Source organism: Notothenia rossii (assembly GCF_949606895.1).
Source record: "Notothenia rossii genome assembly, chromosome: 11".
Taxonomy (NCBI): domain Eukaryota; kingdom Metazoa; phylum Chordata; class Actinopteri; order Perciformes; family Nototheniidae; genus Notothenia; species Notothenia rossii.
In genome coordinates, this window is record NC_136910.1 from 9,696,688 (window position 1) to 9,712,679 (window position 15,992).

A 15,992-nucleotide genomic window follows, 5' to 3' on the forward strand; every position below is an offset into this window, starting at 1 on the left:
TGGGACTGCATGTGTGTTGCACTTAAGTTATCTTGTGTTTCATCCACATACCCTTTGTAATGGCCTCTGGCTGCTGGGAGGCTTTTCCCAGATGAGAAAGCACATTTTTAAACAGAATGTCATAATCAATGCTACATACAATAACAATGCCTTAAACTACAATGCTCAGGGTGCCATTTGAGCATGGAAGAAGAAGCATGCTTTTGCTTGTGGATAACTCAGGAAATTAAGACTTTAAAGTAAAGCAATCTCTCTCAAATGCTCTGGTTATTATTTCCTACCCATCTACTGGCACACTTTACCACATTTCTACTTGTTTATCCCTATACATCCCTCCCTTTCTTTGCCATTCACCGAAACACTCTTTGCCCTTTGACTGGCTGCTCACCACCATGGTACTCCAGCCCAAGTCGCTCTGAATGTCACGAGCCATCTCTGGTTGCGTCCTGTTCTTTTTATAGCCGGGCAGCTGAAATGTGAGGGGTCACAATGCGAGGATAAATACAAGGGCCAGCAGAGTGGAGGGTTGTCGCAGATGAACGCCGGATCTTCTCCCTCCTTTTCTCTTCTCTCAACTCTCCTCCTAACCTCCAAGGTAAAACTAAACTAAACTGAAGGTTTCACACAAATATGAGATAAATGCAATGTTTTAATTGGCTTTTTGTGCTACCTGTTGATTTTTCTTTCTTATAAAGCATGAAGTGCATGACGTTTTCCCTTTTCTATGAAGGCACATTTAACTCACAGTGATGTCCTCTTACCTAACTCTAAATTAGAAGATCATTGTAGAGGCTTTTCTGAGACACTAAAAACTGGAAGTGTTATAAATAATACACTCAGTATTCTCCTTACTTCACAATACTGAAAAGTTTAGTTCGTCTTTTTCCGTGCATCACTGCTGGCTGCAACGCCCTTCTTTATCTGATGGAAACTTTCCACTGCATTGTTTCCGTGTGGTCAGAAGTGACTCACTAATCTTATTAAGCTCTTATTCAAAACTGTTTAAATTTTTCCAAGTCGTCTTTTATTGTTCTTCCTTTACAGTACATGCCCGCTGAAAATAGGGTAGTGAAACTGAACGATTCTCTCTTATGTAATGCCTTCTTGCTGAGCCATGGTGCTTGATAAAGTACACTGTGTTTATATTTAGTCCAGTCAATTGATAGTGGAGGCACAGGCGAGGGTGAACAGAAGGTGTGGGATAGAAGAGCGGAGGGGGGGGAATGGGAAAAGAAAGGTCAGGGATAAGAGGCTAGAAAATGGAATAGGTCACCCGCATGCTTGTCATGTTTTTTCAAGGGTGGTCGGATACAGTATGTGATGGGTGGGGTAGAGGAGGGCTCTCTGATACTGATCCCCTTTGCAGCTGCATATTGTGCTTGGGGAATAGTGCCTAGCCCCAGCTCATAAAGTATTCGGGTTACTGGAGCAGTTATAGCTGCAACAACTGCAGTCTCACGGTCGGGTCACCAGCATGTCTCCTTTTTATAGTCACCAAAGACAGACAGGAAAACATCAAAGCATGTTGTCAGGCCTTTACTGCACCGCTTCCTTCATATAGTAAACCAAAAGTTTTGTTTCCTTTTCATGAAGCAGGTTCCAATGCATTTGAAACTATAACCACAACCCCAAATGTCAGGTTTACACAGCTTGAAATTTCGTTAAACGTTTCACCTTGCACATAGTGGAACCCATCTGACCTGCCTAATATTTTCTTAATTTCTCATTTTTTGTAATTCTCTCAGAGTCAGGATGCCTCACGCATACCCCTTCCTCACTCCTGAGCAGAAGAAGGAGCTCAGTGACATTGCTCACAAGATCGTCGCTACCGGCAAGGGTATCCTCGCCGCAGACGAGTCTACCGGTAAATCATTTTTTAAGACAATGTACTTTTTATTGTTTAAAGGATCTCCTATCATGCACAAATTCACTTTTTTATGTCTTTTATACATAAATATATGTCCCCGGTGTGTCAGGGAACTCAAAGTGTCAAACAAAACCTTCTCTCTTTTCCTCCGTACCCAAATCTCTAAAAACGGGGTTACAACGGAGCTGATCCAGATTTGCTGCCGATATGACGTTATATCGGAAATGTGGGCTGGCCTTACGCTCACAGCCCTATCAGAAAAGTCGCTATCAGAAACAATGCGTGATGTGTTTTGGATGTAATATGGTCTTTGTTTACATTAGCAAGTACGCTAACACTCAGAGCTAAGCTGTACTGGAGAGTATGTGTAAAAAATCAGGATATAAAAAGGTACCCACCCACCTTGTGGTAAACCCGCAAGAGAAAAAGCATTTGAGCCCCATGTTTTTTATAAGTTTTTATATATCTGAGACCCATAATATATGCTTAAAAATAGCATGATAGGAGATCTTTAAAAGTCAATAAGAATGGTGAAAAACTGGTTCGATTATGACTTTGACATTTCTTAGAATTCAAACTTTTCTAATGCAAATGCTCAAACAAACTGTAGTGAAGTGCGCAGATGGATCAAGTCTTCATTCATCATATTTTTCCTCAACTTCCAGGAAGCGTGGCCAAGCGTTTCCAGAGCATCAATGCTGAGAACACCGAGGAGAACAGGAGGCTGTACCGCCAGCTCCTCTTCACCGCTGATGAACGCATCAAGCCTTGCATTGGAGGCGTTATCCTCTTCCACGAGACCATGTACCAGAAGACCGACGACGGCAAGCCCTTCACCCAGTATCTCAAAGAGAGAGACATGGTGGTGGGCATCAAGGTCGACAAAGGTGTTGTCCCCCTGGCCGGAACCAACGGCGAGACAACCACCCAGGGTGAGCGAAGAACCGATAAACAACCAAAGAGTATTTACTTCTTTTGACACCTTTTGTCTAACTTATCTGCTCTACCCTCCCTCTTTCGCAGGTCTTGATGGACTGTATGAGCGTTGCGCCCAGTACAAGAAGGATGGTGCTGACTTCGCCAAGTGGCGCTCTGTGCTGAAGATCACCCCCACCACTCCTTCCAGGCTGGCCATCGTTGAGAATGCCAATGTCCTGGCCCGTTATGCCAGCATCTGCCAGATGGTAAGACACGACAGACAGACGTTGACATCAGTGTAAGGTCTGGACAAGTTCCACGTTGGTTTTATAAGCTACATTCTAAACAAGTTATCAGTAGAAGAAAGAAAAAATCTTCTCAAAAGTCTATGTGGCTATGATGGATTTCACAGTGGCCCCAAAGCTCCATGACCTTCTTCTAAATGCTCTAATTATATCATTAAAAACAATCTGCATTAGTCAGATCAGAAACATGTCGTCTCTAATGCCCTGTTTCCACTGCATGATATGTCTCGGATCTACTCTTTATTTAAACTCAAATCATTATCTCTTATTCCAATGTTAACCTTCTCCCATGTTGCTGGCACAATCGTTTTTGACTCCTTTTGTCTCTGCCATCCTCAGCACGGCATCGTCCCCATCATCGAGCCTGAGATCCTCCCCGACGGTGACCATGACCTGAAGCGCTGCCAGTACGTCACTGAGAAGGTCCTGGCTGCCGTCTACAAGGCCCTGTCCGACCACCACGTCTACCTGGAGGGAACACTGCTCAAGCCCAACATGGTTACCGCCGGACACTCCTGCTCACACAAATACACCAACCAGGAGATCGCCATGGCCACCGTTACTGCCCTGCGTCGCACTGTGCCCCCTGCAGTCACTGGTAAGCAGGAAGCACACAATACTGCCTTGTTGAGTTGCACACATTTGACAACTTTGCTAGCACCGCTAAACACTCATGCTCTTCCTGTTTAGGCATTACCTTCCTGTCTGGTGGCCAGAGTGAGGAGGAGGCCTCTGTCAATCTGAACGCCATGAACCAGTGCCCTCTGCACAGGCCCTGGGCCGTGACCTTCTCATACGGCCGTGCCCTGCAGGCCTCTGCCCTCAAAGCTTGGTGCGGCAAGACGGAGAACGGAAAGGCATGCCAGGAGGAGTTCATCAAGAGAGCTCTGGTATGTATGAATAATATTATTTAAAAGTTTGTACGTCTATAAAAAAGTGTTGTGTTACACAGAAGCCGCAGTAGAGTGTTCATAGAACTGTAAGGACTGCAAGCAACTCCTTTCTGTATTGTGCATTAAGTAATACTGTGCTTTTTGTCTCATACAGGCTAACAACCTGGCCTGCCAGGGCAAATATGCTCCCTCTGGAGCCAGTGCTGCCGGCGCAGACTCCCTGTTCGTGGCCAACCACGCTTATTAAGCATGGACACTCACCGTTTCCCTCTTCGCCTTCTTCCCATTATTAGTACTACCATCACCATGAAAAAGTCCATGTCACCGATTGTGAAAATGCTTTTAAACACCAGCACTCGTACAGGATATTGGTAGAAAGCGAAGGAGAAGACCTTCCATTTGGGTACTGCTGCAGCCAGGAGATTCGGAAAAGATGTTCTGCCTCCATTCCCTTTCCTTTTATTTTTAAAACGTTTAAACCTGTTTTCAGGTGAAGATTCCCACATTGTTTTTACACAACTTGTACGATTTATTTTGAATTCACCAAGTGCAGTATATGATTAATACTGGTACCATGGAATAAAGAATTTGCCCTAACCTGTCGCTTTACTTCCTTTTTGAGTCCTTGCTAAACATTATTTCATGCAAACAACAGTTCAAAGCTGGAGCCTACTTGGGCTTGTAATGTTAGTCTGAAAATGCTGAAAATGTTTAAGGGGTCTGTAGAGTGATAAGAGAGGCAACAAATGCATTGCAATAGATGTGACGTTTCATTTCAGGTTGCAGGCTGACAACAGCACTTTAATTTAAAACTGCAGGTTGCTACACTAATTAATGTGATATTTCATCAACGAATACCCTATATGGAAAGTTTATGTTGCAACAACATTTCAGAAACATCTCTCTCCTAGTGGGAATGCAACGTGGTTTAATTAATCTCTTAAGTGGCTAACACAAGAAAGAAAAGCATGCACTAACCAGATCAACATCTTTAATGAAGAATTTCCCATGACAATGTTTGTCATGGGAAATTCATTCTAGTAAACCACTATCACCACTATGGCCAAAGGGGCCACCAACATCAACAGAAAATTAAAAGATCTTTGTAGTGGCTTTTCTGAAATAAGAGCTATAATTGCAAGTTCATGCTAACTGTATACACACTTCAACATGCTAACGCTAAAATGTGCTAACATGCTTCCAAAACAAACATGTTCATGCTCCTAGCAATACTACTACCAAAAGAAAGCTTGGTTGTGACCCGGCATACAAAGGCACAGTAGCCTACTTTATGCACAACCATGAGTGTAATAAGAAAGCTCAGTTCCCATAGCCCTATTCTTAATTATCATTCACTATAGGAAAGCCATTATTGTGGTATGTTTCATGTCTTGAAGCGAGTCGTGCTCCACCTTGGCCACAATGACTATTCAGTTCCATGGTGTGAAGTTACATAAAACTTAAATATTAGGCTATATTGTTCATATCTGGAATCAAAAAATATAAAGAGGATTGTGACCTTTTTCGATAGAGAAAAACAGACCATGTTTTATTATTTGCTTTAATACAGGGTGTTGCAGTGCAACTGATAACAAGAATGGCTCTATACCATTAGCTATTACAATCATATTTTAAACAAGATGCATGTTGAATTAAGTTTGTAAGTGCAAAAAACCTTTCCACAGAGACAAAACCATGCTCTAAAACTACAGTGATGGAACTGATGTAGTACATATAAGTAGAATGTTAGTCAAACAATTTAAGAGACAAACATAACCCAACACAACAGAAAAGGACATTGAGAAGTTGCTAGCGCATTACAGCACTATGGAGCTACAGTGTGCTGCAGGAACACTGTCCCAACAATGACAATCAATGTAAGCTCAGTAAAAACAGTTGTTGCTGTGGAAGCCGTATTTCGACACTCGAAACTGTTGTCTTGGTCAGTGCCGTCGGAGGTGAAAGTCACAAAGTTGACCTTCGCCCCCGCCACTTTATCTATTATCCAAGTCTCGAACTCAGACACTCGGGCGAAGACTTCAGGGAAACCAGCTGTAGCACACGGTATTCCAAAACTGGCGATGCCAGACTGGATCCATATTGAGGATTGTTTGCATTGCAAAGGACCACCGGAGTCCCCCTGAAAAGAAGGGACAAAACACAAACTGTTAGATGATTGTCGTTTGATTTGGGTGCAACAACATCATATTTCTCTTTAATTTGTTTCTCTCTGTGTCCTCTGGCTGCTTTGCCTCAACTCTCTGTGAGAATGTGGCTTCTTAAGCAAAATTGTTAACTTTAACAAGTTTTTGTTTAAAAGTAATGTCCTTAAAAACAAATGCACAGTCGGGGCAAACAAAAAAAACAACACATCTTATATTGTGTTGCTTTAATAGCAACAAAGAAAATTAGCACAGCTAATACAAGGGATTGTTTTTACAACCTGACATATGCCTTTGTTCTCTTGTCCCGCACAAATCATTTCATTAGTGATGTTAATTTCTGAGCGGTAGATGCAACCGCACTGCTTTCTTCCAACGACAGGAACCTGAACCTCTTGCAGCGAGTAAGCGCTCGGTAAGGCCTCTGTGGGAGAGAGAGTAAAAAATCAGAAGACAGACACACTTTTAATTTTCCTTCTTTTGCACAGTCTTAAGGGATTTTTTTCGTATTCTGGGAGAAGCTGAACAAGACTCAACAAGTCTTCTGATAATACAATTGTTTTTGTACCTCAAACGTTAATAATTGGCAGGGGTGGGACTAGCAAAAAATGTGTACGGTGCAGTGGACTAGTGCGGTGGTGTTCGGATCAGGGGAGCACAGGTTCAAACCCCACTGCAGTCAGCATGTCGTTGTGTCCCTGAGACACTTCACCCCAAATTGCTCCTGTGGGGATTGTCCACAGTATTGAGTATGTAAGTCGCTTTGGATAAAAGTGTCTAAAAAGTCAAATGTAATGTAAGAGGCTGTCTGTTAGCAAGACAACTAGTTTCCAATAGTTCTACCCAACCAAACTAAAACAGAAGTTCTGCTTCAATGTTCATGCTAATGTTTTTATGCTAGGGTTAGCATGTTAGCATACAAATACTCACCATCCTTTCCTAGTTGGCCCCAACCTGTGCCCCAGCAGGAGGTGGAGTTGTGAAACTGGCTGGAGTTACTCGCCAGGCATACAGGTCTGATGTAGTCATTGAAACTGACTGCGCTGCTGAGCTTCATCAGGGCGATGTCGTTGTTCAAAAATGTGTTATTGTAGTCCGGATGGACGATGATCTGGGACACAGTGCGGCTAACCTCATGAACATTAGGGCCGGACTGAGTCTCTCTTCCAAAGTAGAGAGTATATGAACTAGGTGTGACACTGGAAAAGAACGGGGAAATTAATAAAGACTTCTACTGAACACATTTTGACATAAAGAAATGTATGGTTGCACATTGTCAGGGTTTGTAATTTTAAGAGTTGCAGGGTACTTTACACTTGTTTTATGTGAGAAGGCATTTGGTGTCTGGAGGTTAAGGTGGTTAAAAGTCTGTACCAATGGTTACAAAACAACATAATGGTGGCTTGGTTTTTTGTGTTTCTGCATGATGTGGCATTTTTAGAGAATTTTTGTTTTGTTTACCTTTACTCTTTGTTTACTGTTTAACAATAAAGACAGCCTTTGTGAATACCATTGTAAACTCATTACACAGAATAAAACACTACTGCACATGTGTCAAATTCAAGACCCGGGGGCCAAATCAGGCCCTTGGTAGATTTAATTTCGGCCCGCAGGATAATTTCTAATTACTATTAAATCTGGCCCGCCGGTATATTGCACGCACACCTTCCCTCAATCCTGAGGGTTTCCTCAGCTCAGAGCCTGAGCCCAAACATTGATGAAATTGCACCAAAGATGAGATGCTGTTAGAAATTAAAATCAATGTTTTGATGGTATAATGTAGCTTAAACATACCGTCAGTTCAAACGCTCTTTTATACTGAAAAACCAGAAATTCTTGTGCACAAGCAGTTAAGCTTTTATTCTGAAAATCCTTCATCTACGGTTAGCATGTAGCATGTGGTTAATATACGATTTCCTAAAGAGGTGAATTGAGGAGCGAAATGACTTGGTGTGGTGAAAACCGAAACCTACTGATTTAACACTACAACGATAGATGTCGAGATATTACCATGCTGAATATTAAATGAAGGTACAGTTTATTTGAATACATTATTGTTTACAGACGAGTAGCATGTGACAACATCCGGAATGACCGGCAACCAAACCGAGAAGTATTGTTTAGAGTATTGATTACAGCGTTTAGAATGTGTTAAATGAAAAGTGATGAAAGAGAATATGAGGAGAAACGGCGTGTTAAGCATATATTGAATGTGAAAAGAACCTATCCTCTGTTTAAATGCAATAACGGACATTGGAGACGAGGTGAGCCGGCTGGCGGGGAGGAGCCAGCAGAGGATATATATAGCAGCGCCGGAGGAGAGATCCGGTGTCTTCTTCTTGCTCAGGAGAACCGGACCACAGCTGTTTGTCTGACGGAACAATATTCTGTCTGTAACACTACCGCGCCTTTTTTAATTAAAGTATCCCATTTGAATCTTTTCAGAGACTCCATTTAGTCTCATTTTAAAGCTTCTCTCCTGGACGCGAGAATAAAGAACACATTTAACAATGCCAAGTATCTGAACTCACAGAGCAGCACACTGAGTTTCAATGGATGTTTCCTTCTGCACTTTCTTTCTTGCGACAACATGTTTGTTTTTTTCTTTGAGGGGAATTGTTTTTTTGTAGCTGTTGTTGGCCTGTGGAAAAATGTAATCATAAGAAATGATTCCGGAAAAGCTGCAGATAGAGCCATAAGAAATTAATACAACTGATTATTTAATGTTTAATGTTGTTTTTATAGGCAATAATTTAAGCTTTGTTAGTTCTAGGTTTAATATGTGCAGTAAGTTCATTTCAATCAGTTTTGCAATAAATATTGAACCAGTCTGGCCCTCGACTAGTACCGATTTTTTTATTTTTGCCCACTGTGTATTTGAGTTTGACACCCCTGCTCTACTGTAATGCTTATGTGAATCAGGTAATGGCCACCAATTGTTCGAAGCTACGAGTGATAAAGTTTTAGTATAGAGTTGGAAAATGCAATAGATGCAGGTAGTAGGATATTATATTACCTTATAATGCAGTGGGCTGCTGTGAGGACCCACTGGTCACTGATGAGGGTCCCTCCACAGAAGTGACGTCGCCCTATATTGTGCATGCTGACCTGCCAGGGCCATGAACCGGCTGTGGCATTTCCACCACCAACTACCCTTGTGTTCAGGGGTGCTACTCCACAATCTGACAGAGACAACTGTGTGTAATTAATATACATTCAAATTAGGCTAATACATCTGCTTCAGGTGTGTCGGATATTAAGGGCCCCTGCACGAAAGTTCCACTCAAGACTCATTTGACTTTGAATTGGTGAGTTACCATGAATATCTAAGTAGGCAATACGGACCAAAATCTGACTTCCTCACAAAAGTTGGACTTATTAACATAGGGGTCTATGGAGATTCACTCCCTTCTGCATCCGGCCTCTAGTGGCCACTTGATGAACTGCAGTGTTTGGCACTTAAAGGTGACCTATCATGCAAAATGCACTTTAGTACATCTTTTATACATGAATATGTGTCCCCGGTGTTCCAGGGAACTCACCAAGTGTCAGAAAACACAACCCTCTCTATTTTCCTCCATACCCAAATCTCTTAAAAAGGGGCTGCAACGGATCTGATACAGACTGATCCAGATTTGAACACTTTTATGTAGTCACAGAAGTGGCGCTACGGCTATTGGGCCAACTCCACCAATCAGGAGGAGACAGCCACGGACATTGCCGTTCGAAAGCGCTGGAGACGCTGTAGTACATATGCCAGGCCTGTAGATGGTGCTGTTCTCACAGAATCAGCCCATGCAAAGACAGTGTTAAATTGAGCGAAATGAGGAATGGCTAAAATGCATGATCTGTTTGGTATTTTGAAAAATAAAAAGTATAAATATGCCTTATATAGGTATGGTCCTACACTATATTATTCAAATATAGCACGATAGGTCCACTTTAAGCTGCTTGGAGAAAACCTATTATTTTTGTCAATGTCTTGTTATCCTCAGTATTATTTCCTAATTTGGCTCCAGAGGAGGGCTTTGGCTCTATTGCGTAATTTATCCCTTTAAGCCTTCAACTCAATCTTGGCTGAATACGTGAATATTATTGATGAATACCTTAGTTGGGACATTGTTGCTTTCATTAAAGGTGGGGTAGGTAATTTTGGAGAAACCAGCTCGAGTGCGCTAAAATTTGAAAATAAAGAGCCGGATATAATCTGCCTTCCTTACAGAGCCTCTCCTCCAACACACACGAAGGCTAGGCAGGTAGGCCATTCAGTTATTCTAGCCGGGCCGGCTATAATGATTGGTCGTGCTTTTTACAGTACCACGGCTTCCACAGATGACATTTTTTAATGGATTTTTTGTCAAAGCACTTAAGATATTCATTGCTATCGGGATGTTACGAGCATTCCATGGAATACAACAAAAAGTGTATCTCGAGCCGGTTTCTCAAACTTACCTACCCCACCTTTAAGTAGGCTACAAGGAAATAATTTACAGAACAACATTTAGATTTTCGGATGGTTTTAAATTCACTTCTGGATTGTAAAAATATGTTTAGGGACAGAGGAAAATGTGTAGGAATGTCCCAGAAACACCTGGAGGAAATGGAGTGCCGTTTTAGTGTTCATTGTTAAATGTTACTGAACTCACCCTGCGCCTTTGAGCCTGTAGAGACACAAGGAAGAGAGAAACATGAGTTAATAATGTGTGTGTGTGTGTGTGTGTGTGTGTGTGTGTGTGTGTGTGTGTGTGTGTGTGTGTGTGTGTGTGTGTGTGTGTGTGTGTGTGTGTGTGTGTGTGTCATTGTTAGGCCTAAATATCTCAGCAGACTGGTTAGACAGTGTTATGTTAACAGGTGTGTTGACTATGGCTTCTATTACTTTTAATAGTTCTTAATAGCATCTTAGGATAAAGATTGAATATAAACTCTATAAAGACAGGGCTTTGTCTCGTTTATTTTACAGAGAAATTAATTAATGTTTTTGAAATTGTAATAATTATCTTTAATTGATTGATTGTAAATCATAGGTAGGTGTATTCAAGTTTTCAAACAGGTTTGAGAGAATGACTTGCAATAACTTGGTTATTGTCAACTATGGGCTCTGAACAGTCTCATAATACACACACACACAGAAGGATTCAAACTTGTATTTCATGATCCGCAAAAGGATTCACACTTGTATTTCCGGATCAACACTTGTGTTTTTCAATGCACACACAAATGTGTTCCGTTTCATATACATGTAAATAAAATCCAAATACAGAAAAAAGTTTTAAATGTGTATTTTTGATCCACACATATTTGTTTTCCGTTTAAAACCTCTGAACCTGCAAACACAAACCGCTTTATATGCATGGATCGCTGTGCATTCGTGTGTGGGTTTTTTGAGATTCCCCTGACAACAATCTCTCACTCCATAATCGTCCAGGAGTGACGTTCGGTCAGGGTCCCGTCCCGTGGCGTCCAGTTGTGACGCTCCTAGGCTCCTTCAGCTTCATAAAGGGACGAAAATAGCTTTCAACTGATTGCAATGTATTCCCATCTGCTGCGGGATTTGACGCTCATGGAAGCACGGCATTCGTTTGTGTCGGCTGCCCTTAAAGGCAATGTGAGCGTCCATTCCCATTGGATAACGGAGAATTGTACACCCGGAAGTAAGTATTCCCCTTACTGTCGATTGATTTTAGAGTGATATCTGCACTACTCATCGACTAAAAAACACCAGATTATCCTTGTTAATTACACAACATTGATTGGTTTAAAATGTGTGCAATGCTTTTGTATTTTTCCCCTTCGATTCGGAGAAACAAATATTTGTTCGGAATAAAGGATGGCAGAAGACACTACACTACCCAGAATCCCCATCTATCGTTTAGGACTGCACCATATGCTCTGTTTGACAAACCCCGTGATTAGTTCTCAAGCTCTGTGATTGGTTGACCTCCAACTGCATTCCATATGAAAAAAAACATTTCGTAAAAGATAAAATCATACTTTATTCAGCAGTGCTTGCTTTACTCTTTGAAAGTCATCACATGAATGCATTGTAATAAATGGTTTTGCTGCATTAAATATATTAGACATCTGTCGTAGTTCTTTATTTTTATTTATCTACAGAGATCGGACTCAGAATAGACCGGAAAATATTCTTTTACCGTTCAGTTTGAATTTCACAATAAAGTTAGTAGTAATATTTTGTTTTGATATTATTATTTTGTATTAACTACTAGACCGCTGGGTCATGTTAAGACCATCTTTTCTGTGTTGCTGTGGGTTTTTTCCATCGCTTTTGTGTTAAAAATATCAAAACAATAAATAAATATATCCGTTGTAAACTAAACCAGAAACAGCAGTATATTTTATTTTGTTCACACTGTAAACTTGACTATTAATATCTAATAATAAAAATAATGAAATTCAATAACATGCTTTAACCACCAGGTGTCCCTTTCTATCAGCTGTGCACCTTTATGGTGTAAATACAGCCTATTGGATCAAATATAAAATTCAGCCGAATTAGTGTTGATCCTGCAAGGAGACGTGTTGTGTGAAAAGAAATGTAAGATATTGTTTAATTGCTGATATATTTATGATTCACGTCACGTTTTCAGTGTTAGCGGCAGTTCCTCATGTTTGTCTAGAAGTCTTCTCATCAGGGCTCTATAAATAGAGAACTACGGTAGATATGTAATATTTAATGCAGCAAGAAAAGAAACAAGCAAGCACACTCGGAATAAATATGATTCTATTTTTTTTAAATGTTTTCGGTCTTTTTCCGGTATTTGTTAATGACGATGTGATGTGAGATGTGAGACTGGAATTGCACAGGGGAAAATAACGTATCTTTAGATGCGGATTTTGTTAAACTAATACGTTTGCGCTGTGGACCAACACTATACATTGACGGGGAAAGGGGTAGCAATAAAGATAACACCATTAAACAGTTACACAACATAACAGAAATAATATCGATAGCAGCGTCCCTAGCAACCACATTGGTAACAATGAAAACGTTCTATGGACGCAATTTCCTGAAGTAATCTTCGTAATAACTAGCAAACTAAAGATCATGTACATCCACTGCACACATAATCTGAAACAACTCATATTTCTCGCATCAAATGACATCAAAACGCATTTTAATAGCCAAACTAACTTTAAAATAGGCATTTTCCACCGAGAATAAACCGAAGCTCGGCCACGTTTTTTTTTTCTGCAGGGAGAAATTTGATGATCACGTGACAGACGCCAGCCATTGGAATGAATGGTGAAAAAAAACGGGGTTTGTCAAACAGAGCAGGTGGTGTAGTGTGTAGTCCTAAACGATAGCTGGGGATTCTGGGTAGTGTAGTGTAGGATAATCTGGTGTTTTTTAGTAGATGAGTAGTGCAGATATCACTGAAAAATCCATCGACAGTAAGGGGAATACTTACTTCCGGGTGTACAATTCTCCGTTATCCAATGGGAATGGACGCTCACATTGCCTGTAAGGGCAGCCGACACAAACAAATGCCGTGCTTCCATGAGCGTCAAATCCCGCAGCAGATGGGAATACATCGCAATCAGTTGAAAGCTATTTGCGTCCCTTTATGAAGCTGAAGGAGCCTAGGAGCATCACAACTGCACCCCACGGGAGCTGACCAAACGTCGCTCCTGGACGATTATGGAGTGAGAGTGTGTTGCCCCTGACGGTCAGCCGATTCGTACTTGTAATTTTTTCTGTCTATAGACAAGTTTACACGCCAAAACACGGGTAGCGCCATGACACTACACAAATGCACTTCATTTCCGCCGGAAGTCTTTTGCACAGCGTCTGTCGGTGTAAACCGATGTAAACAGTCAGACGGGCACTGGTGTAAACACAGCGATTTCGATGCTAACAGTGATGCTAGCTTGGGAACACGATTCTACTTCTTTGACTGGAGATGGCGTTACTCTCCCCCACCCGAATTCAGTGCAAAACTGGGAGGATAACATGACGACGTGGCCCAGCATAAAACCAAAATAAACTGCCTTATTTAGGTCATGCCCACAGGAGCCAACAGTTGTCTGTTGTTTACATAATGCACAATTTACATGATCTCTTTATGCTGTGCAATATATCATATGTGCCTGTACTGTTTGAGTGAAAATAAAGTTTGATGTAATTTAATTTAATTATTGCACTGTTATTGCATTATTGCATTTCATATGTTCCTTAGAGTGCTACAATTTCTTTTAACACAGTTCATCATTCATATTAAGCTCATACTGTACATAAATAACACTGAATTAATTAATTGTTGAGAGGAAACTAAAGAAATGGCTTCAACAAGAAAGATCACGTTTAATCCTAACAGGTATTACAAATTAAAATATAAAAGCAGCCCACACAATTACATCACTATGAAAATATTCATATATAATATTAAAAAATACAATGCATGCAGTATTTGTTGTGTTTATCTGTATTTAATGAACAACATGGCTGGGTGCTGGGTGCTGGTTTGTGGTCGTAGCACTCTATCTAACCACTCGTTCAGGTGCTTTCTCGAGTGATTGCAACCAACTACCGTACACGTAGTTCCCGAACCACTTTTCTTCATGTTGTAATTGTTATATCCTCTTTGTCTCTGCGATATCAGTGCTTTGTCGGCACAACGGAGCTAGCTAGCAAAACAAACCCAGTCCGCCAAAACGGAAGTGCATTGCATCGAAGGGAGGAGTTCAGGATGTAGAGCGGAAACGGCTCAATAACTTGTGTATAGACAATCAGTTGTGTCCTCAATTCTAAGCCAATCACATGAGCGCGCCCCCACGAGGGTAGATTTATTGCGTTCATGAAACGCTACGCTTCATGTACGCATTTTGCGCAGTCCGGAGCTGACAGATCCATGGAGCCTGCCCGCAGGCGCTAATCTCAGGACACCTCCACTCTCAGTACATTGCCACTTTCCGAACAGGAAATGCACGCAAATACAAGCCTTTATATTATTAAGGTAAAGCGCCACTTTCCAACCATTGATGAATGCTTGTGTACACAAAAACGGCAGGCAAAAAGGGACGCATTTGTGTGTGCATTGAAAAACACAAGTGTGGATCCGGAAATACAAGTGTGAATCCTTTTGCTGATCATGAAATACAAATTTGAATCCTTCTGTGTGTGTGTATTATGACACTGTTCTGAGCCCATAGTTGACAGGTGACGAGCTGACAATAACCAAGTTATTGCAAGTCATTCTTTCAAACCCGTTTGAAAACTTGAATACACCTACCTATGATTTACAATCAATCAATTAAAGATACTTTTTACAATTTCAAAAACATTAATTAATTTCTCTGTAAAATAAACGAGACAAAGCCCTGTCTTTATAGAGTTTATATTCAATCTTTATCCTAAGATGTTATTAAGAACTATTCAACATAATAGAAGCCAGCAAAACATCTACATCCTTAAAACATTACCATGAAGTTGGCTAAAAAATAACCTCTAACACTTGGACAATGGACAATTTTCTGGTAAAAGCTCACCTTGCCCAGTGAGGACTGCACACATCAGGAGCGTCCACACCGTCCAGGCTGCCATCCTGTGCTGTCAATACATTTGTCAGTAAGCGCAGAGAGAGTCCCTATGATTAAGTCTGTCATTGTCACCCCACAGCTGATGTTATACGCCACTCCCTCCTCATAGCTGTTTTTCTTGATTCCTCAGCTGAACATTGAGTAACTCCATCCATAATTTTAAAAAACATGTTAGAGATAACATTAGTTAATATTTCTAGATAACCAATGAATGTATGACTTTATAATTGTCTAAATTATATAAATGCGACATGAGATTGTCTGGAAACCACCAACGATATTCAGGAAA

General features: G+C 40.9%; 2 protein-coding genes across 2 annotated transcripts; one reads left to right on the plus strand and one right to left on the minus strand.

Annotated features, from left to right (window-relative positions):
* Positions 1-446: 446 nt before the first annotated feature.
* On the plus strand, positions 447-4,580 carry aldoab (aldolase a, fructose-bisphosphate, b). The gene is made up of 7 exons (XM_079659700.1): positions 447-595; positions 1,746-1,864; positions 2,533-2,799; positions 2,891-3,051; positions 3,430-3,688; positions 3,781-3,980; positions 4,138-4,580. Exons 2-7 carry the CDS (start codon positions 1,753-1,755, stop codon positions 4,228-4,230), a joined length of 1,092 nt encoding a protein of 363 aa, XP_079515826.1. The 5' UTR covers positions 447-595; positions 1,746-1,752; the 3' UTR covers positions 4,231-4,580.
* LOC307025111 (chymotrypsin-like protease CTRL-1) lies at positions 4,338-15,753 on the minus strand. Its single transcript, XM_079659701.1, has 6 exons — positions 15,653-15,753; positions 10,792-10,806; positions 9,162-9,327; positions 7,076-7,344; positions 6,427-6,569; positions 4,338-6,123 (listed from the first exon to the last, which is right to left on the minus strand). The coding sequence occupies exons 1-6, from the start codon at positions 15,705-15,707 to the stop codon at positions 5,809-5,811; spliced, it is 963 nt and encodes a 320-aa protein (XP_079515827.1). The 5' UTR covers positions 15,708-15,753; the 3' UTR covers positions 4,338-5,808.
* Positions 15,754-15,992: the final 239 nt, after the last annotated feature.